Source organism: Balaenoptera ricei, chromosome 14 (genome assembly GCF_028023285.1).
Source record: "Balaenoptera ricei isolate mBalRic1 chromosome 14, mBalRic1.hap2, whole genome shotgun sequence".
Classification (NCBI taxonomy): Eukaryota; Metazoa; Chordata; class Mammalia; order Artiodactyla; family Balaenopteridae; genus Balaenoptera; species Balaenoptera ricei.
The window spans coordinates 70,974,118-71,001,428 of record NC_082652.1 but is presented as its reverse complement, the minus strand read 5'-3'; the positions used below and the strand labels follow the sequence as shown (position 1 = coordinate 71,001,428).

Here is a 27,311-nt window from a genome sequence, read left to right as displayed (position 1 = left end):
CTTTTGGGCCTCTTCAAAGCTTTTATTTATTCAAGTGTTAACTGAGCTCCGACTTTGTGGATAGTATTATTTTTGATGCTGAGAGAGTTTTTTAAGTATGTCATGGCCCCTGGTTTTAGGAGCATACACTGAGGTTGGGAAAAGAGGTATCAGGAAGCCACTAACAATATGAGGGAACAAAAGAGAAGCCAAAAGGAGTGATAAGACGATAGAAATAGGGAGATCACTCAGTTAAGAAAGGGTTAGGGAAAACCCTGGCCGTCCAGCTTAGGACCCTGCGCTTTCACTGTCGAGGGGTCCCACAAGCTGCGCTGGGTGCCCCCCACCCCCCCCAAAAAAGAAACGGACTTGAACTGGTTCTTGTAGGATGGTCGAGACTTGGATTAGTGTTCTGGAAATGGAAAAATAAGGTGGATTTGTTTGTGTGGGGACTGGTTTAGCAAAGTATTAAAAACTGGACCTTTAACGTTATTTATTCTGACACTTGCCTAGCTAAGAAGTGCTCAGAAAGACACATTTTACAGCTAGGTCTCGATCACAACTCAGCTAGGGCTTCCCCACAGCGGTACCCTCCATAGATCTGCCCCCTCCAGAGGTTCCTGGCTGGTTCCTGCCACCCACCACCCATACCCCAATCAAGGTTTCTTACAACTCCTCAGAGGTTCTTATAGCTTTAGAGAATACTGGATAGTGCTTTTTGTTCATTTTTAAAACTTTACATTATGGGAAATTTTTAACATACACAAAAGTTGAGAAAATGTTTAATGAACCATTATGTGTAATCGTCACTCATCTTCAACAGTTAGTAACACCTGGTCCAACTTGTTTCACCTAGAAGCCCTGCCCCTCCAAAGGCGACAAAAAGCCCTGGATTATTTTCATTTCCAGGCACAGTATCATTTTTTCCATAAACACTTCTAAAACATTTAAGGATCTTTTCTTTTTTAAAACATCTCATCTCTGTATAATGATGGTGGACAGTTCAGTATATAAATATAAATATAAAGATAAGGACTTTAAAAAGTGCAACCATAATATCATTATCATACAAAGACAATAATTGTTAACATCATCAAATATACAGTCACTGTCCAAATTTTCCTGATCATCTCATAACTTTTTGCAGCTCGTTTGTTCTAGTCATAAAATCAAAATATAAAATAAAAGAAATTCAAAACTCTCTTTAAAAACTTAGCTACAGGGAGATTGGTTCAAGATGGCGGAGTAGAAGGACATGCTCTCACTCCCTCTTGCAAGAGCACCAAAATCACAACTAACTGCTGAACAATCATCGACAGGAAGACACTGGAACTCACCAAAAAAGATACCCCACATCCAAAGACAAAGGAGAAGCCACAATGAGATGGTAGGAGGGGCGCAATCACAATAAAATCAAATCCCATAACTGCTGGGTGGGTGACTCACAGACTGGAGAACACTTATACCACAGAAGTCCACCCACTGGAGTGAAGGTTCTGAGCCCCACGTCAGGCTTCCCAACCTGGGGGTCCGGCAATGGGAGGAGGAATTCCTAGAGAATCAGATTTTGAAGGCTAGCAGGATTTGATTACAGGACTTTGACAGGACTGGGGGAAACAGAGATTCCACTCTTGGAGGGCACACACAAAGTAGTGTGTGCATTGGGACCCAGGGGAAGGAGCAGTGACCCTAGGGGAGACTGAACCAGACCTACCTGCTAGTGTTGGAGGGTCTCCTGCAGAGGCGGGGGGGTGGCTGTGGCTCACTGTGGGGACAAGGACACGGGCAGCAGAAGTTCTGGGAAGTACTCCTTGGCGTGAGCCCTCCCAGAGTCTGCCATTAGCCTCACCAAAGAGCCCGGGTAGGCTCCAGTGTTGGGTCCCCTCAGGCCAAACAACCAACAGGGAGGGAACCCAGCCCCACCCATCAGCAGACAAGCGGATTAAAGTTTTACTGAGCTCTGCCCACCAGAGCAACAGCCAGCTCTACCCACCACCAGTCCCTCCCATCAGGAAACTGGCACAAGCCTCTTAGATAGCCTCATCCACCAGAGGGCAGACAGCAGAAGCAAGAAGAACTACAATCCTGCAGCCTGTGGAACAAAAACCACATTCACAGAAAGATAGACAAGATGAAAAGGCAGAGGGCTAGGTACCAGATGAAGGAACAAGATAAAACCCCAGTAAAACAACTAAATGAAGTGGAGATAGGCAACATTCCAGAAAAAGAATTCAGAATAATGATAGTGAAGATGATCCAGGACCTCGGAAAAAGAATGGAGGCAAAGATCAAGAAGGTGCAAGAAATGTTTAACAAAGACCCAGAAGAATTAAAGAACAAACAAACAGAGATGAACAATACAATAACTGAAATGGAAAATACACTAGAAGGAATCTATAGCAGAATAACTGAGGCAGAAGAATGGAGCAGAATAAAGAAAAAAGAATGAAAAGAAATGAAGACAGCCTAAGAGACCTCTGGGACAATATTAAATGCAACAACATTTGCATTACAGGGGTCCCAGAAGGAGAAGAGAGAGAGAAAGGACCCAAGAAAATCTTTGAAGAGATTATAGTCGAAAACTTCCCTAACATGGGAAAGGAAATAGCCACCCAAGTCCAGGAAGCACAGAGATAAACACACAGAAAACATCATTCTCAATGGTGAAAAACTGAAAGCATTTCCTCTAAGATCAGGAACAAGACAAGGATGTCCACTGTCACCACAATTATTCAACATAGTTTTGGAAGTCCTAGCCATGGCAATTAGAGAAGAAAAAGAAATAAAAGGAATACAAATTGGAAAAGAAGAAGTAAAACTCTGTTTGCAGATGACATGACACTATACATAAATAATCCTATTCTGTGATTATGTGAGAGAATACCTTTGGTCTTAGGAAATGCACACAGAAGTACTTAGGAGTAAAGGGGCATCATGTCTGCAATTTATTCTTAAATCATTCAGCAAATAAATATTTATATAGTGAGAGAGAAAGAGAGAATGACGAAACTAATAGTGCAAAATATAAACAATTGGTGAATCTCAGTAAAGGCGCTTGGGAGTTCTTTGCACTGTTCTTGCAACATTTCTATAAGTTTGAAATTATATCTATATTAAAAAATAATAACAATGAAAAGGAGGGAGTGATCAACTGTGACAAATGATGCTTACGGATCTAGTAAAATTAAAATAAAAGTGTGACCTTTGAATTTGGCAGTGTGTAGGTTTCTGTGGATGCTGGCTATGAAGGCCTGATTGCAGAGGTTCAAGAGCAAGTGGAAGGAGAAGAATAGAAGTCAGGAAGTATAGAGGAAGTAGTGAAGGGTTTTGATTTAAAGAATAGTGACTTGGGGCAACAGCTGGAGGGGAAGAAGAGTCAAGAGTCCTCCGGCCCCAGTCAGCATGACAGTGATCCAATAGAGGGAAAATGGATGATGCAGAGAGGGGAGAATTGATGAGCAAGGCCCTTAAGCAGGTGAGAGGAGATGGTACCTCATGCCCAAGTGGGGGGCTGGTCCTGGCTGACAGGAGTGTGGCCCATTCCTAAGCACGTGGGTGCAGATGCAGGTTGCCACTGCCCTCCAGCCAAAGAGCACCAGGAACACAGCTGTAACTGTGACCAAGTTGGGTTTCTCACTCACTGCAGCTGGGGAGAGCGCACACATGGGGAACTCTGGGGTGTCCGTATGAGTGTGTTAGGAAGCACCTATTACAGGATTCGGGGTTTCGTTGGGTAGTTTTGCAGAGGGCCCACGGAAGCCGGGGTTCACTCTGGATTGGGTGCTGTCAGGAAGCGGGGACACACCTATGATTGATTATCTCAATAAACCTTTTCTATAGGGAATGCAGACTAGAGTGAGGCTAAAACTGTAATTGGTAAAGTCTTGTAGTCAAGCATATTAGCCAGGATGTGGGGGCCGGGGGGAGGGCGCGAGGGAGGTTATTTCTGTGGTTTGGACGATGCTCAGGTTTGTCCGTGTGTAGACGTGATGGTGGAGTAGCCTTGTTTTGATCTTGATCCGTTGCGGTCAGAGTGGCCTTGTCTGATGTCGACGTTCCTGTCTGACGTGAGATGGTTTCCATTCAACAGGAGAGCACCGGCTGAGGCCTAGCTGTGAGTTCCTAGTATCAGGCCAGCTCCTGGAAGTTAGGAGCTGCTGCTTTTCACTTTCTCAAGGTTCCTGGGGAGATGGGGAGAAGGGGAGCTCGAGGACATTCTCTTCTGATCGTCTTATTTGTCTGTGAAATAGGAAGCAAAGCTGTCTTGAGAGCAAGGATGTGGGAGGATGTCAGGGAATCTGACAGCAGGGAAGGTATCGGAGTCGCTGGACGGGCAAGTGCCAGGAGCATTGAGGGTGTCTTGAAATTAGTGATTTTGACTGAGCACGACTGGAATGTTCTACAGCCGTGTTGTGCTGCTCAGCCTGTGCTCAGAGGACGTGGAGAATCTAGTTTAAACAGGATCAGAGTTTTGTCAAAACAGGACGCAAGAGCTCTGCATAGTGGCTTTGCCATTTTAAGTAGCTATGTGACCCTAAGAGTTCTGCGCCTCAGACCTTACATCTGTAAAATGGGGACAATATCAGTACCTAACACCTCATAAGGTTGTTGTGAAGTTTAAATGAGTAAATGGGTATCAGGTACTTAGAACAGTGCCTGGCTTGAAGGAAGTACTCAGTAAGTATGAGCTATTATACCATTTCCCCCTTTATCACAAAATCAACATAGTTTTCCTGCTTTAGTATCCCAGCATTAGGGTCTTAGAATCTGTATGTGGTAGGGGGAAGAGGTGAGAACTCATTCCTTTACTCCTCTGATTAAACAAAATAAGGAGAGAAAGGGAGTAGGGAACCAAACAGAAGGAAATGAAAAAATGGGGAGCATGACTAGCTCCACAGTGAATTTCAGTCTAACAAACAGCATAGTCCCAAGGGATCAAGTATTCTGAGTGTGCATGTGTTTTAAGGTTTAAAATAATACCAAGTTTTAGGAGTGCCCTATATACAGCAGCCTTTAAAAACAAGGTCATACATTTCTGATGCATATAAAATTTTATTAAGAAAATACACACATCTCGAAGTTTTGGATGAACACATACACACTACTATATTTAAAAGAGATAACCAACATGGACCTACTGTATAGCATAGGGAACTATATTCCATATCTTGTAATATCCTATAAGGGAAAAGAATCTGATAAAGAATATGTGTATATATAAAAACTGAATCATTGTGCTGTACACCTAACACAACATTGTAAATCAACTATACTTCGATTTAAAAAAAGAAAATACACACATCTCTGTAGAATATATGAGAAGAAATTTATAACAAATGAGAAGAAAACAGTTCACACCATTAGGAAGTTTTCAGACTGACTCCTGGAACCATCTGGAGTAAGTCAATCTGGTAAAATACACTCTACACAAGGCATTCCCCTTAAACTGGTATTCCCATAAGCTATTACCAGAAGACGGCTTATTCCATCTCCTTATCTTAAATACAAAGGTGAGAAAGGGTAAGCAATGACTTTTGCTACGTGTGGCTTCCTTCAAGTCAATAATGAATGCTTGGGATGCTATCAAAGGAAACACAATATCAATTGCAAAATATGGTTTTAATTTCAGTTAAAGGTCATTAGGCAAAGTATAATAAAACATTAGGCAGAAATTTTACTTTGTCAAATATTTAGCTAAAATAGATCTCAGAAATTCCTTATTCCACACATACATTTTTATATTACTACTTTCTGTTATGACCTTTTAGTGGAAGAAGTTATAGATATGGATGTAATACAATAGACATAATTAAAAATATATCTTACAATTCCAATTCATATCGACATTGGCAGATGTCAAGATACAAAGTGTATAAGCACTATTGAAACTGATTTGCACAGAGTGATAGCAGTTGGTGGTTTTGTGAAGATTAGCAAATCTAAAGATGTTAGTGAGCTGGAATTTTTGGTGTAATTTATCAAATTCAAAACCAAATCTTTTGTTTACATCCAGTACTTAAAATGCTTAAGACTAACAAATTAAATAGGTTTATGTTGTATTTGAATTATAAATGGGAAAAAGTAAAAATCACAGGAACTGGTAAAACACGTTAAAAAGGACCTAAGACTAATATCATAATAGGTGAACAATTTTCATCTGAAATAACAATTCTTGAAGATAAGGTATTTAAGATCCAGATAAAATCGCCGGTCACAGAGGCCCTTCTTCCCTGAGAAGGGCTGAGGTGACACACAGCTCTGCCTCTCACCAGCAGAGAACTTGGGCAAATCTTTTAACCTATCTGAGCATCTGTGTCCTTCTCCGTAAAAGAGGCACAGTGACAGAAGGTGGCTGTGAGGATTAAATACGCTGATGCATGTGAGATGCTTAGAACAGTGCCCGGCAGAGTAGGTGCTATCCATAAAATTTAGTTTATCAGCATTTGCTAACTGAACATACCTAACGTGTTGGTGATAATTCAGTGACTATGTAGGAATCAATGATTTGCTAGGACGTACACTTAAAATTAGGAAAATAAAGGGGAACAGTTTTCCTGGAACATAAAAGGACATACTGAAAATTGGGGAGTATATACCCATAAATTTCCCCTTCGTCTTAAAACTTTTAAAAGTGTGCTGAATGTAGGGGTAATTTCCCAAAGAGCAAAGTGGAAAATAAGTTTTTATTTGGGAAAACCAAGATTGATTAAATAGCCATATCAAAGAGTCAGTTTACTGGCAAAAAGCTGTTACAGAAATATACAAAGCATCCCAGTCATTTGACGTAATTTGTGTGTTTTACGTCACTGAACTATGTACACATTTCCAGACCCTGACTTTTTCTCTTTGAGAGGCACTATTTTCCATATCCAAGTAACGAAAATAATTATTGTTTTAAAATCTAATCACTGGTTTATTTGAGAAACTGCTGGCAAGGATTAAGGGAATTATGCAATAAGAGTCCTGTCCTAATCAGGCCCAGATTAATTTATACAATTTGGAACAAAGCATTGAGCTTTCTGTCCACTTATATTAAAACATCTTGACTTCAGATGAGAGGTTAAGTTTTCTGTAGTAAAATTGTCTTGAATATTTTAAATATTAAGTATGTTACTTTATTTAGCTTGTCTGTGGAGGATTTATTTCATTTTAACATCTAGATGTACATGAAAGTACAAATCATATATCAGTTGAGAGCCCAAGTAGATAATGAATCTCTCTGCCATTTTCTATAAAGTCAGCAATGTACCTGCACCTGTGGAGAGGAAATACAATATTGGTGTTACTTCATTCTTTAGGACAGTCCCTTTAAATGGAATCCCAGTAGAGAGCTTTGAGCTTTATATTAATGTTCTCAAGTATGTACACGCGACAGAGCTGATCCCATTTTGGTGAATTCAACCTTGGAGCTGTTCAAAGTTTGAAGAGGTTATTTTTGAGGAATACTGAATGGGCTTGGGAAAAGCAACAGGAGCATTTGGATGGAGTATTTTTTCTAAGGCAAGACTTCTCCCACTCCTCTACTCTCCCCTTTGGGCTTTCTCAGTTATCTGAGAGTAAATAATGCCCCATACCCCTTGATAATTATTATGCTTTGGTCTTAATTCATTAGCAACTCCTTACCAAAGGAGAATGTAGAATCTCATTTCTCCAGAGGCTGATAATTTAGAGAAAGAAAAGACAAAGGATAGGGTAAGTCATATCATAAGACAAATAATAATAGAGAACAAATATCCACTTGATAATCTTTTATAAATGAAAACTAGTTGCTAGGGTTTCCTTAACAAGTATATTTAAAATCTAATTTAGAATTGAACAATGTTCTATTTACATATTTTCAGAATAAGCTGTTTAAAAGTTCTGTATTTTTGTTCTTATGAACATCCTATGTAAGTTATACATAACAAAAAATAGATGAAAGAACAGAATTTCAGTTTTCTTTTTCATAGAAAGTATATACTATCTGAGCACTAAACTTAAACGCACACCACACTCAGTACTCTGGAGCAGTGCCACTCAGTGTGTTCTCTATACCAGCAGCACGGACATCACCTGGGAGCTTGTCAGAAATGCAGAATCTCAGGCCCCACCCCAGACCCACCGCATCAGCAGGAGGAATTAGTTAGCTCTCCACATGATTTGGACATCCACTTTAAGACAGTGATTGGGAGGGGAGGGGAAGTGTGTGCATCAGAATCACCTGGGGACCTACTGAAACTACACCTGCCACAGCCCTGCTCCAGGTGGTCCAGGGGGCCTTAAAGGAGGGGGTGGAGGCATCTGCATTTTAAAGCTTCACAGTGACTTGGTGGCAACTTCCTGGTTAAGAATCCATCCCTTAAGAAAGTTTTAACCAAAATCTTTAACACTTTTCCCCTTATAGTCAATAAACCTTACCCTCATTAGTTATCCAATTTATTTCACAGTACAGGTGGTGGTCTCAGATTAGAAAAATATGTATTCTCACTTTTCCCACTAAATAATTTGACAGACTAATCTACAGGATGTCTTCTTTTTTCAAAAGAATAAAAATGACTGTCCATTGCTATTTTTCAAATTAATTACCTTTTCGCTAGGTAAGTTTCCAGAGAAGGTCCATTTCTTTTCCAATTTGCTGCCATTATGCCACCTCCCTTCCCACCACGCTGACAGTTCGTTGCTGCCTGTATTCTTAGCTTATATACGAAAACATTTTAATTGATATCTAAAAAATTGTTACTTCTTAAAATACTGGTTTGTAAATAACACATAATAAGTAGCTTCTAAAGTATAAATATGATTTCTTTCTTATTTAAGTAAGCAGGCTATATGCCATTTGGCCTTGTTTTTTCCTTAAAACATTTTTAATTTCCATGTATACTGTATTAGGCATATTTAATAAGCAAACATCTTAGTAAAATTACTTTAATTCTACATTTTCCTGTCTTCAATAAGCATTAGGTGAAAAACAGGTCTGTAATTATTTTACTTGTAATGTTAAACTAAAATCAAGATTTCACAGAAAATATTTTTGTGGATGACTTTGTTTTGACAAAGGTAATATGAAAAACATAAACCTTTCATCCTTAATTGAAAAAAACAAATTGTGACCTGATTGCTTTTTTTTACAAAACAGACTGATGATATAACATACCTCTGACTTTACTCATCTGTTAAGTGGATTTAACCAACTGCATTTTCCCATACTCCAAATGGCAATGCTATTTCAAGCATTCTTAAAAACACTGAATTATATTCAAAATTATTGTGAATCAATCTCTACCTATAGGTAAAAGGAGACAGGAACATAAAAATGAAGCCTTTTTATCTCCCTACAGAATATCACATCTAACATATCAAGGACTGTGGAGGGAAATATCAAATAATGTGCACACTGATATGTAGCTATGAATAATTTTTTGTAGTTAATATTCTAGAATGGGCATTTAAGTTTTGTTTGTTCCCCCAAAGCAAACTATGTTAGGCTCATATATTGCAATACTACTTCTCAAAATGTTTGGGATTGTTCTTTAGGAACTCTCCAATGTGTAAGCCACATAAGAAAACTGGTCTCACTAGCCAGTTATTACCCATTTTACTGGGATTAAAAATGACATTTACTGGTCTGAACACCTACTTTATTCATTCCCACTTAGCTCTAAATTAATTTTGGTGGTTTCAAACAATTAAATCCATCTTCAATGGAGAAAGAGTTGTCACTACTAATGATAAAGGAATGTATCATATGAACATTCCAAAATTATCTCAAGTAATAAAGAGCATCACTACTGGAATAAGGGTATAGACTCACAGATGAGTCTAAATATGACTCATTCAGATGTGAAGCATATGGCTAATCGGTTAGGTCACAAGCTGTCAAAAACCATAATTCATGCATCAGGTATCCTAGACCCCCTTCTTTAGAATCATCTAGAAGAAAATGAAAATATGTGTTTTTCATAATAAGCAAACCTAAATTTCTCGTTGGGCAATAAAATAGCAAAATTGAAGCAATTAAATTTAAGATATTTATTTTTAAAAGTTACACTGAGATTTTTATACACTGTTGAAAACAATGACTAGTTTATTTGTCTAAAGGCAGCAGTACTTCCCATTTCTCCCACGTTATAGTTAAGCCTCAGTTTAGTCCCAGAAAATACATAATAGAGTAGATTTTTCCAGATCTATCTACTGAAAAGGAATTTCAGAGCATGAAGGTAAAATGAAGCAGAAATAAAAGGACATTTTTAGATACTGACAATTTGTCCTTAGAATTTGGTTAAATTTGGCTTCTTCCCAAAATTCTGTACTCATACCCACAGAAGTAAATTTCTATTTTAGTAGCCCTAAAAGAACTGGGTGAGAGAAGATGATTAGCTATAATAGTAAATAGCAAATACTTTGGCAAGAGTGAACAGGAGCACAAGTGAAGACATTCACAAGTACATTTTTAATATCTCTGATGTGGTATGAGCTACAAATCAGAATGAAAGCATTATGGTCATCTCATTTCAGGGTGCAGGTGGGCATTAACAATGTAGTCAACAGGTCCACCCTGTACAGAAGTGGAGATTCATGGGAAAAAATAAGCAAAGTGGTGGGGGAGAATAAAACACAGAAAAAACCATACGTTTGAGAACGTCCTCTCTTTTTGTCTGAAGAAAGGAGTCCCTGAAGCATGGAAAGTGTTCACCAGTGGTGTGCTTCTATTCCGTTGTTGGCGGAGGGCATGACGCAGGCTCTGGCCAATCGTACACATCCGGCAGCAGGGAATCGTATTCACTTCGCCATATTCTTTCTCGAATGTATCTGGCCTTGTCCTCAGGTTCCGGGTATCGGAAAGCCATTTTATTAGCATACAGATATTCTGTAACCTGAAAAATACAAAAGATTACTGTGTAGACTCTGAGTATTAACCCATTTAAGAGAAAAAGTATTATTAAAACACAAAGTAATGAATTTGGAAGAATGGCGTTTTTTTCATAATAAAAAATAACATTACTTTGACTTACTTCAAGACATTCACAAACTATTAAAAGATAACATTTGCAGTCTCACCATAAGTTCAATATGTTTTAAAGTGACTTTAAAGTCCCCCCCTCCAAATTATTATCAGCATTTCCTTAATACTTCAATAATTTTAAGCTCTACCGTGTGTTGGTCCAGCAGACCTACTTGGTAGCCTGCCCCACCTGTGTCCCTCCCCACCGCCCTGCTGAGACCGTGTGTAGGAGACTCTACTTCCTAGTCAGAGCTGACTGGACTAGGGTGAAAATCTAACCCAAAGTGAGCCAGATGTTTTTCCTCTAGAATTTGAATTAAAAGACATAGAAATTGTTATAAATCGGGTGTTGGACACTAGAACTATAAGGTCAAGTAAAGTTAGGGCTAGAACCTATACATGGCAACTCACCACCACCATCACTGAGTGCCAGGCATGTTCTATGTGCTTTACGTGGGTATCTCATTTAATCCTCCCAAGAACCCTAGGAGACAAGTACTATTATTCTTCTCACTTTATACATGAGAACACCAAAGTTTGAGGAGTTTAAGTAACTTGCCCAAGCTATTTAAAGTGAGAACTGATGTTTCAAACCCAAAGCATTCTGATTCTAGGTCCCAGACCGTAAACAGTTAAGCTAGGTTACTTCCCACCTAAACTGGCTTGAATGAATTTCTGATCTTTGTGGCAAGCCACACACAATGACTGGTGGTGAAGATAAAGCCTCTGACTCGCTGTTTTGATGTAAGATGGGGTAGTATGAAGAGCTTCCTCACAGGGTAGCACGGTGCCTGTCATCTAGTTAAGTTCTCAAGTTATGGTTTAATTTTAACATTAAAACAATGCAGTGATACGTGGTAAAAAAAAAAAAAAAATCAAACAATTATGTCTTTCTCCTCTAATTCCCATTCCAAATGGTGACTACTATTAGAGTTTATTTCAGTTTTCTAAAAGAAAAATTTAAAGAAAAATGATGGTTATTAAAGATAGTCCTTGGTCTTAGGAGTTCAACCTCACTATATTTTGAGACAGAATTCCCTTGAACAACACAGGTTTGAACTGTGCAGGTCCACTTATATGTGAATTTCTTTCACTAAATATGTACTACGTGATCCCCAGTTGGTTGAATATGTGGATGTGGAACCTTGGAAAACTGAGGGCCAACAGTAAAGCTCTATGTAGATTTTCGACTGCGCAGAGGATCGGCCATTAACTTCCGCATTGTTCAAGGGTCAACTGTATTGTCTAGGCTATTGTAGGAAACATATTTGTACCCACAGAGATGACTGGGGGCAAGGCCTGAGATCGGAGGGAGTCCTCCTTGATCAAGTAGGCATGCAGGAGGTGACCGGTGACTATATGGGGCTGCTCACTGGCTGTGGGTAGTGCTGGGGGACAGGTACACAGCACTGTCTGCTCACCTGATCCCTTGGCTCCTAAAAAGGAAAGCCTTAGGACACCGGAGAAGGAGGGGGAAGAGAGAGACGATCCTGGGGACTCTGCTCCTATACCAACCCCAGCACAGATCTCCTTCTATTTCCCCATGTACTACCTTTCATGCAGACACACCAGTAATCTAATCAACTGATATCTCCCAAAATCTGTCCCACATGTAATATCCTGTAATTCTCAAGTTGAACTCTATTCATCCTAATTCTGGGCTCTAAATTCTTCAGTTGTTTTACAATAGTAAGGTATTCTGGTTCCTTAGTCTGGCATTTGTGTATCTGTACAAGCTGGTCTTAAAATAACTTCAAATCTTATCTAATGCCTTTTTCCTATCTATACCTTAGACTCCACGATCAACTGAATTGGTTATTTCCTAAACATATCATCCTTTACCAATTCCCAATCTTTGCTTAGTTTACGAGTATTAATATAATGTAACAATAACAGTATTAGCCAAAGGGGTAAAATCTTATGATCATCAGTATACAAGTTGAAAGTGTGGTTGATAAATTCCACATCTAATTCTGATATTTAAGAAAATCTTAGTAAATAGTACAAATAGAAGCCTACTTCTTCAAAAATATTTAAAAAATACTTATTTCAATCCTTATTAAAATATAAGGATGCCCTTATCAACCCAATTGTTTAAAACTGATTTTAAGTAGCAACTAGTTCAGTAAGATAGGGAAAAATGAACTATACATAAAAAAAAAAAAAACTTATTTGCAGATGATTCACAACTCAACAATTCCAAAAGAATTAACAGAGAAACTATGAAAAGAATTAGGATTGTTCAACAAAGAAACCTGTTATCAAATAAATTCATAAATATTAATACCTTCCCTATATACTAGAAATGACCAGTGAGGACATATACATGGAAAGAAAAAACGTTATTTTAAAGGATAACAAAATTTCTGAATATCTAGGAAAATAACAGGAGACATGCCACATTTAGATGAAGAAAACAACAAAATTATACTGAAAAACTTAAAAAAGAAGGAAAAAACCTTAATAAGTGGAGAGAGAAATTGAATAAGGAAGACTCAATACAGAAAGACTCAATTTCACCAACTTAATTTATAAATATGACATAGTTTCATACACAGTTTGCAGGGTTTTCTTAAATTCAAAAAACTGATACAAAAATTCATCCAAAAGAATAAACAGTTCAGAACAGACAAGAAAATACTGAAAAACCATAACGATGGTTCTAGCATGTATAACGTGTAATATCAAATAGTACACATTATTAAATTAAAACAGTGCCTAATAATAGGCAAATATGGTCAGGAACAGACTCTTAGTAAAGAAATCAAGGTTTTTATGTTAACAAAAGGAACATTCCCAATCAGTTGGTGCTGGGGCAACTGGTTAACTATTCAGAAAAAAATGTTTCTCTGTCTCACATCACACACTAAAATCTCAGAGGGATTAAAAGTTTTAAGTTATTAGAAAATGCAGGTAGATATTTATGATTTTGGAGTGGGAGAAAGCACTAACATTCATAGGAGGTGAGGAAACAATCTATAAAATAGATCATTCCATTAAAAAACCTTGTGAAAATGGCATGTCAAACAAGTTAAAATAAATGACAAGTGGGAAAATACCTGCGCCACACAAAACAGAAGGAACATTACCCTTAATATTTTAAGAGCACAGTGTTAGAAAGTAGAAGACAAATATGGAAGGAGTACTATTGTTCAATAAAAACAAAAAAAATTCTTCAGTTTAATAAGTGTTTTAAATAAAAATGATATGTAAAATTTAAAAAAATAATATTGGCAGAGGTATGGGAAAACAGATACATCATATCTAACAGGGGCAATGTAAATCAATACTTTTTTCTCAAGAATCATTCGGCAATGTGTATCAGAGGCCTTAGCATGTTAATCCTTTTGTTCCTAGGATTAGAAATTTATCTTAAGAAAAAAAGATCACAAATGCACATAAAGACTTATCTAAGGATGTTCACTACAATATTATTTCTAACAAAACGAAAGATGCTTAAATGTCCCCCAAAATAGAGAAATGGTTAAGCAAACTATGATAATAACAACAAAGAGAATTCCATGAAGCATTAGTGATCATGAGAATTATTATTGATTTACCCGGGGAAAGGCTTACAATATATTAAGTGGAAAAAACTGCAGTGAGAAACCAATTTTAAAAACAGGCACAGGTGACTGCATGTGTGTGCATTTTTATTATGTGTTTGGGAAGAAAAAACAATAGAAGGCAACAAATGCAAGTTATATTCTGTAGTAAGAATATGAGCAACCTAAAATTTCTTCTTTGTACCCTCTAAATGTTTCTGATTTTTCTCTAATGAACTTGTGTTACTTGCATGAAGAAAACACAATTAAAATTTATGTGAAGAGGTATAAATTATTACTTACTTTAATAGCAATGTTAATAGAAACTTCCTGGATATTAGCAAGTGGTGGGTAAAGTCTCCCCTGAGCTAGCTCTTTATCCGTCAATTGACTTGTCAGAGCCTGAAGAGAAAAAAAAAAGAATTTCACTTTTGTTTGCTTAAATAACAGAATAATAAGGACTAATAAAATGGGGAAAGGGTTGGGGGAGCAGAGAATAATACAGGTAACATGTTTTCCTTATTTCTAGCAGGAATACACTTAAACCACTGCAGAAATTAAAACCGTTTACCACTAAACAGTAAAGAAATAACCGGATTTAAAGACTTTTTTAAAAAATCAGATTTAAAGACATTTTATCTATGCTGTCACAATTATGTTACTTTCAGATATGTATAATACAGGTACAGTATATATGAAAAGATTCATAGCTTACAATCAAACACTGGAAAAATGATAAATTAATTTTATGCAAAAGTAGAAGGTAAATCAAAAAAGCAACGGATGAGTAACTTCCTTTCCACTCCTAAGGCAGATTTAACCCATTCTCTCTCTGTTTTTAAGATCCATTCAGCTTTATAATTCATCCTTTATAAAATAACCAAACAATATTTAAAACATTTACCTTTGCAGCTTCTAGGAAAACATGGTCACTAATATGCCGGGTGTTACAGAGAATAACAGCTAAAGCCACACCTGGAATACATTTTAAATAGTTTACTTAGTAAGGTCACTTCCAATTATGAAAGTAGCCAAATAAATTCCTAGATTTAAAGCAAATTAATGGTAACCCACCCCTACCCCAAACAGCCCCTTCAAAAAATGAAGCAGTCAAGAGAAAACAGAAATCTGAGCGCTAAAATTAAGTGATCTTTAATTGCTATAATTCTTACTTATTAGAAGAAATAATTTTAGAAATATCAAATGGCTTTTCTCAATTTAGTTTTCAGATTTATCAAAATTACAAATGCATACAATTCATCAACAGTTGTTACAAAAACATAAATTCCCAGGACTTCACTGGTGGTCCAGTGGTTAAGAATCCGCCTTCCAATGCAGGGGATGGGGGTTTGATCCCTGGTTGGGGAACTAAGATCCCACATTCTGCGGGGCAACTAGGCCCGCGCACCGCAACTACTAAGCCCACGCGACACAACTAGAGAAAGCCATGCGCCACAAGGAAGAGCCTGTGCGCTGCAACTAAGACCTGACGCAACTAAGACCCAACGCAGCCAAAAATACATAAATAAATATTAAAAAAAAAATGTTGATACTGACTTAAAAAAAATCAATTCCATCTCTAATCCTCCATTTCTTGCTCTACAGAAGTAACTACTTTTAATTCTTTTAGCTGATTATTTTAGTATTTCTCTTTCTCACAGCTTGCTTCTATTTCTTCTGCTTGACTTTTAGTTTTGGAGATCACTGACTCCTTCCTGTTGGAAATAAGTATTTAGCTTTCTTGCACATTTCCAGCCCTCTTACCAATATAGTTAGAGCATAATTTTGGTTGAATCAGTGTTCAGTGTTTATGTTATTATGACTTCATAAGTGCTCTTCACAGCTGAGCCGTGTATTAACATTATATCCTAACTTTTTCCTCTTCTGCCTTTTTGTTTTCCCTAAGGTTATTGTCCTGCTTTTTCCTTTGATTTTTCGGTACTTAAAATTATTTCATGCTGAGACACTTATTCATTTAGTTGTCTAAATCATCTAGTAATTTCAGCTATTTCACATTTCTCTAATTTCATCCTCGAGAATAAATTTCTGCTGAAACTCCAATCTGGCTTGGTTGCTCTCCATTCCAGATATGGAGCTATCATCCTGGAAACTCTCTTCATCTTCATGGGGATTCCCTTTGCTTCTAAGTTGAGTCCATTTCCTAAATCTCACTTCTTCCTAGTATTTTTGTTACTCCCTTTTTTGGGTAGAATATATTCTCCAGTAGTTTTCTGAAAAACAGTGCATAGGAGATACATTTCTGGAAATCTTGCATTTTTGAAGAGCCCCCACCAGCACCCCAACACACACACACACACACATTTTCACTACCTTCCACTTTATTTGATAGTTTGTCTGGGTTTAAAATTCTAGTTTGGAAATAATTTTCCTTCAGAATTGTGAGGCATTATTTCAATACCTCACAGCTTCCAGCATTGTTGGTGAGAAGTCTGGTGCCAATTTGACTCCAGATCCTTTTTCAACAATTATCTTTTTGTTGCATCTCTGGAAGTATGTAGGATCTTTTTTTGTACCTAATGTTCTGTAATTTCACAATGTATGCCTTGAGGTGCATTACTTTTGCCCACCGTATTTGGCACTTGGTAGGTGGGCCCTTCCTGTCTGGAAATTTGGGTCTTGCAATTTGGGGAAATGTTCATGAAGTCTTTGAAAATTTACTTCCCTCCACTTTTCTGTTCTCTCTCCCTGAAATTTCTACTTTCTGATATTGTACCTCCTGGACTAGTCCTCTAATTTTCTTTTCTTTATTTTCCATCCTCTGATCTTTGCTCTATTTCCAGATGACTTCTTCAACTTTTTCTTATAATCCTTCTACCAAACTTTTCATTTTCCAGAGCTCATTTTTGTTTTCTAATTCTTTAAAAATAAAATTCTGTCTTGTGTCTGGAATATTTGTCTCCATGAGGATATTGATAGTTTTTTTTTTTTAACATTCCATCTCCCCACATAACCTGTTTTTTCCTAAACTGCTTTTTTCTGTTTGTCTATTTAGTTTCTTTTATGAAATAAACTGTTCATATAAGGGATTTTCCTTAAAATCCCTTTCTTTGAGTGTTTCTCATATGTAACAGTTAGGAACTTAAAAAATTGCTTGCTATGAGCACGAATATGGCAAACCCTATTCGGGCTTTCACACTATTCAAAGAGTATCCCAGCAGTCTTTGGCCAGAGTGGGGAAGTATGGTAACTCAGTTACTCAGGGATGGGAAGAGGACCACGGTGGTTAATAGCTTCATTATTTTAATCTAGCCTCTAGATAAATTTTTTTTAAGTTGAGTATTTGTTCCATCTACGTTTAATGTAGTTAATTAAATGTTTGGGGCAAAATCTATTGTCTTCTTATGTTTGTCTATTCCATATTCCCTTTCCTATTCTTTCTTACCTTTTGGATTAAAAAAGAAAATAATTTCATTTCCTCCCCTAATATTCTCTTATCATAGTTTGGAAGCTCTTCTAGTCTTCTAGTGGTTATCTTAAAATTTATAACATGCATTCTAATCAAAGTTTCATGTTAATTTTTAGTTTGCCCTCCTGCCAGACAATGGAAGTTCCTCCTAACAGTTTAACTCTATGTAACTGATAAGCTATTATTATTGTGCCTTTTAATTTTGTCTCTGTATCTTTCAAAATCCCACATGTCATTATTGTTTTGCCCTACACATAAAACGTTCCTTTTGTTTAACTCAAATATTCACAACTTTCTTTGCTCTTCATTCTTTCCTACATCTCTGAGCTTCTAGCTGGGATTACTTGTCTTTTGCCTAAGGAATACTCTTTAGAATTTACTTTCCTTTCTTACATGTCTGCATATGGTGAATCCTCTTTTTTTCCTCTTCTGAAAATATCTTCATTTTGTTTTAATCCTTGAAGGGGCTTTTCACTGTGTAATGAGCTCTAGCTTCACAAGTATTTTGTAGAAGCCACTCACACAGGTCACTCCACTGTCTTTTGGCATCTTGTTGCTGTTGAGAAGTCAGTTGGCCTAACAATTATTCCTTTGAAGGAAATCTTTTTGCTCTGGCTGAATTCACAGTCTTCTCTTTGTTGTTATTTTCTGAAGCCTCACAAGGATGTTACTGGATGTAGATTTCTTTTTACTTATCCCATGTGGATTTCACTGAGCTCCCTGAATATTGTGTAGTGATGTCATCTGTCAGTTCTCAGCCATGAAGCCTGTAAATATTGCCTCTGCTTCATTCTTACTCTCATCTTCCTCTGGGACCTCAATTAAATGTATATCAATTAACGGTATATATCTGTTTTTCTATATTTTCCCCCTTTTTTGGTCTCTGGATCGTTTCTTCTGGCCTATCTTCCAGTTTATTAATTTCCTTTGGTCTAATCTGTTATAAGTCTCATCCACTGCGTTCTTAATTTATTGTATTTTTCAATTGTAGAATTTCGTGTTACTTGGCTGAATTTTTCAAGCTTGGCTTTTATCCCATAAACATAATAAGCGTATTTGTTTCATAGCACTTGTCTGATATTTAGAGTTCCAGAGTTTTCTTTTTGTTGTATCTGCTACTTTTGGCTTGTGTTGGCTTGTCTCTTTATGTGCTTCATTATCTTTTATTTCTTAACTAGGGTTGTATTTGAAAATTTATTTGTAAAAGTAACTTGAGGAATAGGATAGTGTTATCTTGTACCAGAGAAGACTTCTGCTTGCTTCTGCCAGGCACTTGTGGGCACTGGTAGGCCAAAACAAAGGCTTGAGGTTTTCTAGATCACCTCAAGTGCAAACTGTACCCACACTCCAAGGTACAGTCCTTTAAGGTTTCAGCCCAAAGTGGGAGGTGGCTCACTAGCATCCCATCCTTCACAGGTGCCAGACTCCAACTCTCGACCTCTCCATGAAAAGCACAGCTTTACCTCTCAGTCACTTCTTCCTGATTAGGAAGGCTCTGGCCCTTCTAGGTTTTTTTTTTTTTTTTTTTTTTTTTAATAATTTTGTAGTATATTTTGCAGTAGAATTTTTTTTTTAATAGAAATTTATTTATTTATTTATTTATTTATTTATTTATTTATTTATGGCTGTGTTGGGTCTTCGTTTCTGTGCGAGGGCTTTCTCCAGTTGCGGCTAGCGGGGGCCACTCTTCATCGCGGTGCGCGGGCCTCTCACTGTCGCAGCCTCTCTTGTTGGGAGCGTAGGCTCAGTAGTTGTGGTTCACGGGCTTAGTTGCTCCGCGGCATGTGGGATCTTCCCAGACCAGGGCTCGAACCCGTGTCCCCTGCATTGGCAGGCAGATTCTTAACCACTGTGCCATCAGGGAAGCCCCCCTTTTAGGTTTTAATTGTGTTGTTCATCCAGGTATAATTGCTGGAGTAGGTAATTCAGACATTTCCAAAGCCTTGAGTTTTTAACTGCTTTTTGATCATTCTTTTGGCCAATCCTGTTTTTAAGCCCATTTTAACCTCTGCTACCAAGTCATTCTTTTGTCTATATTTATAGTCCTAATAATAACTGTTATTAATAAAGTTAGAACATTGAAATGTTATATAAAAGTAATCAACTGCCAAATTCTGTTAGTCAAATACAATATTAAAAATGGCTTTGTTAAAATCAGCAGAGAAGTATTCTTTTCATGGTCTTTATGCCAGAGAAATATTGTTGGATGGAACAGACTGATTTTGAACATTATCAAGTTCTACAAGGGGATCATCAGTGATGGCAGAGTTTCTGTTACAGATGCTAGATCTCAAGAGACAAGCAGAGCGGAACTCTACACAACCACTCTGCTGGGGGGAAAAGGAGGAAAGTGCACTAGAAAAAGGAGGAAAGTGCACTAGGCCCAAAAGATTTTGCACAGGCCCAAAATCTTTATTTTAACAACAGTTATAATAATGTGCTTCCTTGATGCCAGCCTATGTGTGCTATAAATCTGTCCTAAAATCTTAGAGCCTGCTGTCAGTTATTCAGGGAGAGGCCCACAAGGAGAAAGACACAAGTACAAAGGAAATTCATACCAAATCACTATTTTACTCAACATAATTCTTTCATTAAAACGAATAAGCTAAGGATTACCAGAAACTTCTGGAAAATAAACAGCACAAAGGAAGAAATATTTAAAAGAATCTTAATAACTCTCAGGAGAGATTTGAAAGGATGCTGCAAGCTTAAAAAAAGTGGCTATTAAAAAGTTATTCTATGACAAGAAAAGGTATTGAGAGTAAAAAATAATACTTGAACCTACTGAGTTGATGATATGATATTAAGCAATTATTGTTTATTTCCTTTGGTGTGATACCACTATTATGGTTATGTTTAATTTTTAAAAAATTATTTTTTTAGTGACACATACTGAAATACTTATTAATGAAATTGTATGATGTCTCTGATTTGCTTTAAAATAACCCAGTGAAGGCAGAGTGGGTGGGAGTATAGATTAAATAACACTGGTTACAAATTGATAACTGCCAAAAAGTGGGAGAATGGAACATGGGATTTCATTCTTCCCTCTACTTTTGTATATGTTTGAAATTTTCCATAATAAAAAGAAAAAAGACTGTTGAAACAAAACATACACTAGAAGTGCTAAAAATAAGAAAAAAGGAAACCAAAACAGATACAGATAAATGAACAAACACCACAGAAATCCCCCATAATACAGAACAAAAAAGGTAAGAGGCGAAAATATGAATAAAAGTTACAAGTCAGGGCAACAGAGGGATTTGACCATGGTCTGACACAAGTTCCATAAGGGAAAAACAGAAATAATGAAAGGAAAGAAATGAGGGGGGGAAAAAAACAGAACAAAAAATCCTTTGGAAAAGAAAATATAGTGAATTGGCCCACCTGCAGACACGCATGATAAATGGAAATAAAGCCCAAACCTAGATGCATCCCACGAATATTTCAGAAATCTAAAGATAAAGGAAACACTGAAACATTTTTAGGGAGACAAAGCTAGTAGGTATAAAGGAATGAGAATCTCATTGACACTAGATTTCTCATCAGCAACCCTGGCCACTGAAAGTGAATGGAGAAATGTTTCCAAAGGTCTGACAAAAATGACTTTGAATCTACAAATCTCTACCCAACCAAACCATCAAGCGAGAGAACAAAATAAAGACATTTTCAGATACATAAAAACTCAGTTTTCATCCATGCTTCATAAAAAAGCTTATTCAAAGATGTATTCCAGAAAAATGAGACCAAGACAAAGAGGAATAGTGTACATGGACAAGAGAGAACCACCACAGAAATGATTTGCTGTGGAGCAGGATCAGGATGAAATGAAGAAGCTGGCAGGAAATTAGAGGAGGATTCATTATACTTGACACTTAAAAGACTTTGAGTGTCAAAAATTTTGTTGATCTAGAATTGCAGGTTCTACTGTATTTATCAAACCACAGTCTTGTTTAGACATGAATAACATATAATCATGTAATTTCAGAATCAATCCAGTGACAAAACATGGAAAACAACAGAACACAATGTAAGTTTCAAAAATTTCTCTGCAATGTAGAAATATCACCAACCATAGTTGAGAGAGAAAATAAGAAGAGATAAGAAAGCTAAATACCAGATTTTTTTTTCATTTTTCACTGTGGCAAGCTAATAAAAACTGTCTTAAATTGCTTACAAAAGCTCTTTAAGTTTATTATATAGAGATAAAGGTAACTACTAGGAAAGCTAAAAGTAGTAACAGAAATTGAGAGGTAGAGAGAGAAAGCAAGGTATTAGGAGGTATTAGTTATTACGTGTGGATTATTACTTAGATTTCACAGTTGGAAGTTTACACATACAGTCTAGAGTTGGAAGAATCAAGATAAGGGAGATAAGTGTGCCAGTCAGGATGGTAACCATCAGAAAAACTCAAAGGAAACCACAGTGGTTATAGCTGATAAGTATGATAAGGAGGTACAAAGGGGAGATAAAGAGGTTAAATAATTTTTTAACATTCTGTTCCTTTTGCATTTTTATGAACCATGTACTACTTTATTTCTATAATAAAAACAAATTTAATGAACGGTATGAATATATAAATTTTCAGGGGAAATAGAGCAAGTTGGATTTGCTGAATTCCTTGAGTTTTCCTGTACATTCACAGCAAAATCCTGTAAATACCATTGTTTTTTAAATCTTAAATTCTAAAGAATTTCATAAGGAATTTTAATGTAATTATTAATGATTACTCTATAACATAAATAATGGTGGCATTTACCTGGAAAAATATATACATTGTTTCCTTGACCTGGTGTAAAGACTTGCCCATCACTGAGTTTCACTGGCTCAAATGGACTGCCACTGGCAAACAAACACCTTCCCTGTTGAGAAATGAAATAACCTCAATTTTGTTACTTTATGTGGACTAGAAAATTGAGGTGAATTAAAACAAAATTAAACCCTGTAGTAGACCAATATATTACTTGCAAAACAGGCATAATCTACTATATAACATAATCCTTTCATTCAAATCCTTATTAGAATAAGGTTTGTTTTATGCAGAGCAAGCATTCAAAGTTGAAAAAGTCCATTAATAAATTCTTTAAAACCTGACACTTCTATTTCCTTTAAAACTTAAAAAACGTAGACGGCAAAAAAATATCATCCCTAATAATAAAGACTGCTATAAACATCTGTGAATGAGGGGAAAACATCAAAAATTAAACTGCTACCATTTACTGTACATCTGCTGTTTCTGGCTCTGTACCAGGTGCTTTATATGTGTTAACTCAGTTAATTTAGCCCACATAGAAGGCTTATGAGATTATCATCTCTATTTCACTAATATATATTTTTAAAAAATCTCAGAAAGCAAAGGCTTAAATATTTCCAAGTACTTTGTAAAAAGTCACACATCACAACTGTAGCAGTTAAATTTAAATCCAGATTTTTATAACTCTAAAACCCATGGTTTTCTATTATGCTACAATGCCCTCCAGATAGGCAGTTTATAGAACAGGCATATGGTATAACCACAGTCACCCCAGAAAAACATGGCATGTTGTCTTGTTAAAGAAAAGGAAGTCTCCAAATTTGTTGTATCCATCAATTTTAGTACTGTGCTCTATAATAGCATATAATACATTTTACTAGCACCTTCAGTATTTCTAAGAGAATTTGGTGCCCATGGAATTGAAAAGTACCTGAAGGTTAATTTATTAATCCTTTATATATAATTTTCCCCCACAAATTCCATCCGTCGCACCCCTACCTGACCACAGAAAAAAAGGCAAGAAAACAAGTTTTCAAACAGGAATAACTTATCTTGGAATACTTGAGGTATAACTGAAGGAAGTCATGTTTAAACAGCTACTTAGATGAAGTTAAAAGGTGATTAACAGAAAGCTGAACTATCTCCACACAGTAGGATGCACAAAATGACATGACACCTAAACATTTGACAGAGTTATTTTAAGTGTTTAGATAATGCTTTGTCTTTTCCCTACATCTACAGATGTGTATTATAGCAAGAGTGATTATTCTTTGAAATATAGTAGACCCTTGGCATTAGTGGATTTAGCGCTCAAGAATTTGACCCTTTGGACAACCTGAAGATCTACCATGTGTAGTAATTATTACTTTTACAAGACGTACTTTCAATTTCAAAATGATCTCAGGTTTATGTGTAGAAGCAAGTCAACTGTGCCAGTGGTGGGCCCAGGTGAGTGTCTTGGACCTACAACTCCAGAAAGCTATAGAATTTTCTACAGATAGCTATTACCATTCTCCACCTGTTCTAAGCCTAGCTTTATTTGTGACAAAAATTTTGTTTCTTTGAAGATCATGGTTAATGCCATACGAGTTACCACAATGTATATAATAATATAGATTATTTTTGTGCCACCATTAATTTCAATAGATTTATAAAGTGGATTATACAATATAGCTCTTTATGGGGAAAATGTTATGTCCTCATGATATCAGTAAATGTGTAGATTTAGAAAGATCTTGGGCATCTTCTCTAGAATGGCAAGATTCAACAGCAGTTCATCTTCTCCAGGCCATTTTTTTTTAACATCTTTATTGGAGTATAATTGCTTTACAATGTTGTATTAGTTTCTGCTGTATAACAAAGTGAATCAGCTATATGTATGTATACATATATCCCCATATCCCCCCACTCTTGCGTCCCCCTCCCTGATCCACCCCTCTAAGTGGTCACAACAGGCCATCTTTTTTTTTTTAATTCTTCTTCTTTCATAATCAACCTATAGCTTAAATGTGGTAAGACCTTAATGATAACAGTATTCTCATTCTGAAGTCCAGGTTAGCCTATTCTTTGTTCTTTGAGCAACTGGCCATTAACATATGAAAACACTTTTTTTTAAACGTATTTTTCTCCCTAAGCAGCAGAGGGTGTTAGACTAGCACTGAGACATCCCTCCACCAAAAACAAAAGGACACTTAAAATTTAAGCAGTAACTACAAATACATACATTTATGCCATTATTTTATGTAACACTAAGAAAAAAATTATGTAAAATTAAACTATGACACAATGCTTTTTTACCATTTTTAAGAGATAGCACAATTTCAAAGTTATAAAAATTGTGAGAAAATTTGCATCTTAGAACTGATACACTGATACAACCAGTATATCAAACTGGTTTCCTTGAGGAATTTTTATTCATTCAAACGGTGTACATCTATTACAATAACAATTTATTCAAAAAATAAAATTCTTAAATGTTTGAACAGTCTTCTACTGATGTACTACTACTGCCCAAAACATTTAAATTTTTTATATTTTGGTAATGCCAAGACCCATAATACATGGAGTATATATTTATCAACTAGTCTTTGTGTAAGACTAAGATTTAATTTGGGGGGCAATAACCATTAGTTTTAAGTAGTAAAGACAGGTGAAGAGGATGAGCAATCAAGCTAATAGTAATACCATTCTTTGGTAAAGAAGTAAGACAGTATACTAAAGAGACTGATTTTGTTTTTTAATATATCTGTATGCTGACTTTGTGGATGAGTTCAAAAGAAGAGATTTCAATAATTATTAGAAGTTTCAGTAATTATTATAACTGTTGGAAGCCACTAGTCAAGGGAATTTGACTAACACAAAGTGGCAATATAGAATCAAAAGGAATTTTGAGAGAATATATGTGTCAAAATAAAATTTATAACAATGAGAAAAAAAACAATGCTAAAGGGCTTCCCTGGTGGCGCAGTGGTTGAGAATCTGCCTGCCAATGCAGGGCACACGGGTTCGAGCCCTGGCCTGGGAGGATCCCACATGCCGCGGAGCGACTAGGCCCGTGAGCCACAACTACTGAGCCTGCGCGTCTGGAGCCTGTGCTCCGCAACAAGAGAGGCCGCGATAGTGAGAGGCCCGCGCACCGTGATGAAGAGTGGCCCCCGCTTGCCACAACTAGAGGAAGCCCTTGCACAGAAACGAAGACCCACCACAGCCATAAATAAAAACAAACAAACAAACAAACAAAAAAAAAAAAACAATGCTAAATATATCAAGAGCATGAATATTAAGTTCAGAAGGTTCTGAGAGGGGCTTCCCTGGTGGTGCAGTGGTTAAGAATCTGCCTGCCAATGCAAGGGACACAGGTTCAATCCCTGGTCTGGGATGATCCGACATGCCGCGGAGCAACTAAGTCCGTGTGCCACAACTACTGAGCCTGACCTCTAGAGCCCGCAAGCCACAACTACTGAGCCCACGTGCCACAACTATTGAAGCCTGCGCGCCTAGAGCCTGTGCTCTGCAACAGGAGAAGCCACGACAATGAGAAGCCCACGCACCACAACTAAGAGTAGCCCCGGCTCGCTGCAACTAGAGAAAGCCTGCGCGCAGCAACGAAAACCCAACACAGCCAAAAATAAATAAATAAATAAAATAAATTAAAAAAAAAAAAGTTCTGAGAGTTCTACTTTGGCAATAGTCTAGGTTGTTTCACACCAATTCTCCCTCTGGTAACAATGAGAAAAACTGGATAAAATATATTAAAAATATGTTTTAAGGAAGTGGGAGTGCTACCAATATAGGGAGAGCTTGGAGGTGGAGACAGTCAAGATCCAGAAAAAGAGGAAAGCAAGATATTCGGGCCCAGCATTTGCAGCTTTCCTCCTTCAGGTGAGTGATTTCAAAAGGAAAATCTGTGGCTGAGTGCCTGAGCATTGAAGCTATCAGGAGTCTCATGATGACAGAGAGAGAAAAAGTATACTTCAGAGACGACTAGGGGTGAGGGGTGCTGATAAATACCCCAGGGTTTTTGATTCATACCCAAGAGAAAACGTAAACTGTGGAAATAGATGAGGCCTCCCATGGACTACATCCTGCTGAATTATATGGAGCTGCCCCAGACTAACAGCCTCCAAAAGGAAAGGCAAAGCTCCTATGGAGGAACGTAACTTCATTCCAAGCCTCAAATTATTGCTACTATTCTTCATCCACACTACCTAGCACTCAATAAGGAAGCGAAAGACAGAAGTAAAACTAGGTTTACAAAAATACAAGAACTGGATAACCAAGAAGAAAGACAGATAATAGAAATGGACTCACAGAGAGTGAGGTATTTGTTACTATCAGACATTAACCTTAATTAAGATTCATATATTCAAGAAATTAAATGACAAGACAAAATTTTAGCAGAGAACTGAAAGCTATACAAAAGAATCAAATAAGTATTTAAAAAATATTGTTTAAATTGTGAGGTGTGATAATACTGTGATTATATTTTTAAAAGAATCCTTAACTTTTGAGAGATAAACTATAATATTTATAATAAAATGATACAATGTCTGAGACTGGCTTCAAAATCTAAGGTGAGGGCTTCCCTGGTGGCGCAGTGGTTGAGAATCTGCCTGCCAATGCAGG

General features: G+C 36.9%; 1 protein-coding gene across 1 annotated transcript in view; it reads right to left on the bottom strand.

Moving 5' to 3' along the window:
* Nucleotides 1–9,972: 9,972 nt before the first annotated feature.
* ME2 (malic enzyme 2) overlaps nucleotides 9,973–27,311 on the bottom strand; it is a 63,542-nt gene continuing 46,203 nt past the window's right edge. Inside the window, exons 13-16 of the mRNA XM_059894480.1 lie at nucleotides 22,692–22,794; nucleotides 15,410–15,480; nucleotides 14,809–14,907; nucleotides 9,973–10,832 (exon numbers count right to left, since the gene is read on the bottom strand). Of these exons, the coding sequence (XP_059750463.1) occupies nucleotides 10,665–10,832; nucleotides 14,809–14,907; nucleotides 15,410–15,480; nucleotides 22,692–22,794 (441 nt within the window). The 3' untranslated portion in view covers nucleotides 9,973–10,664. The remainder of the gene's footprint in view (nucleotides 10,833–14,808; nucleotides 14,908–15,409; nucleotides 15,481–22,691; nucleotides 22,795–27,311) is intronic.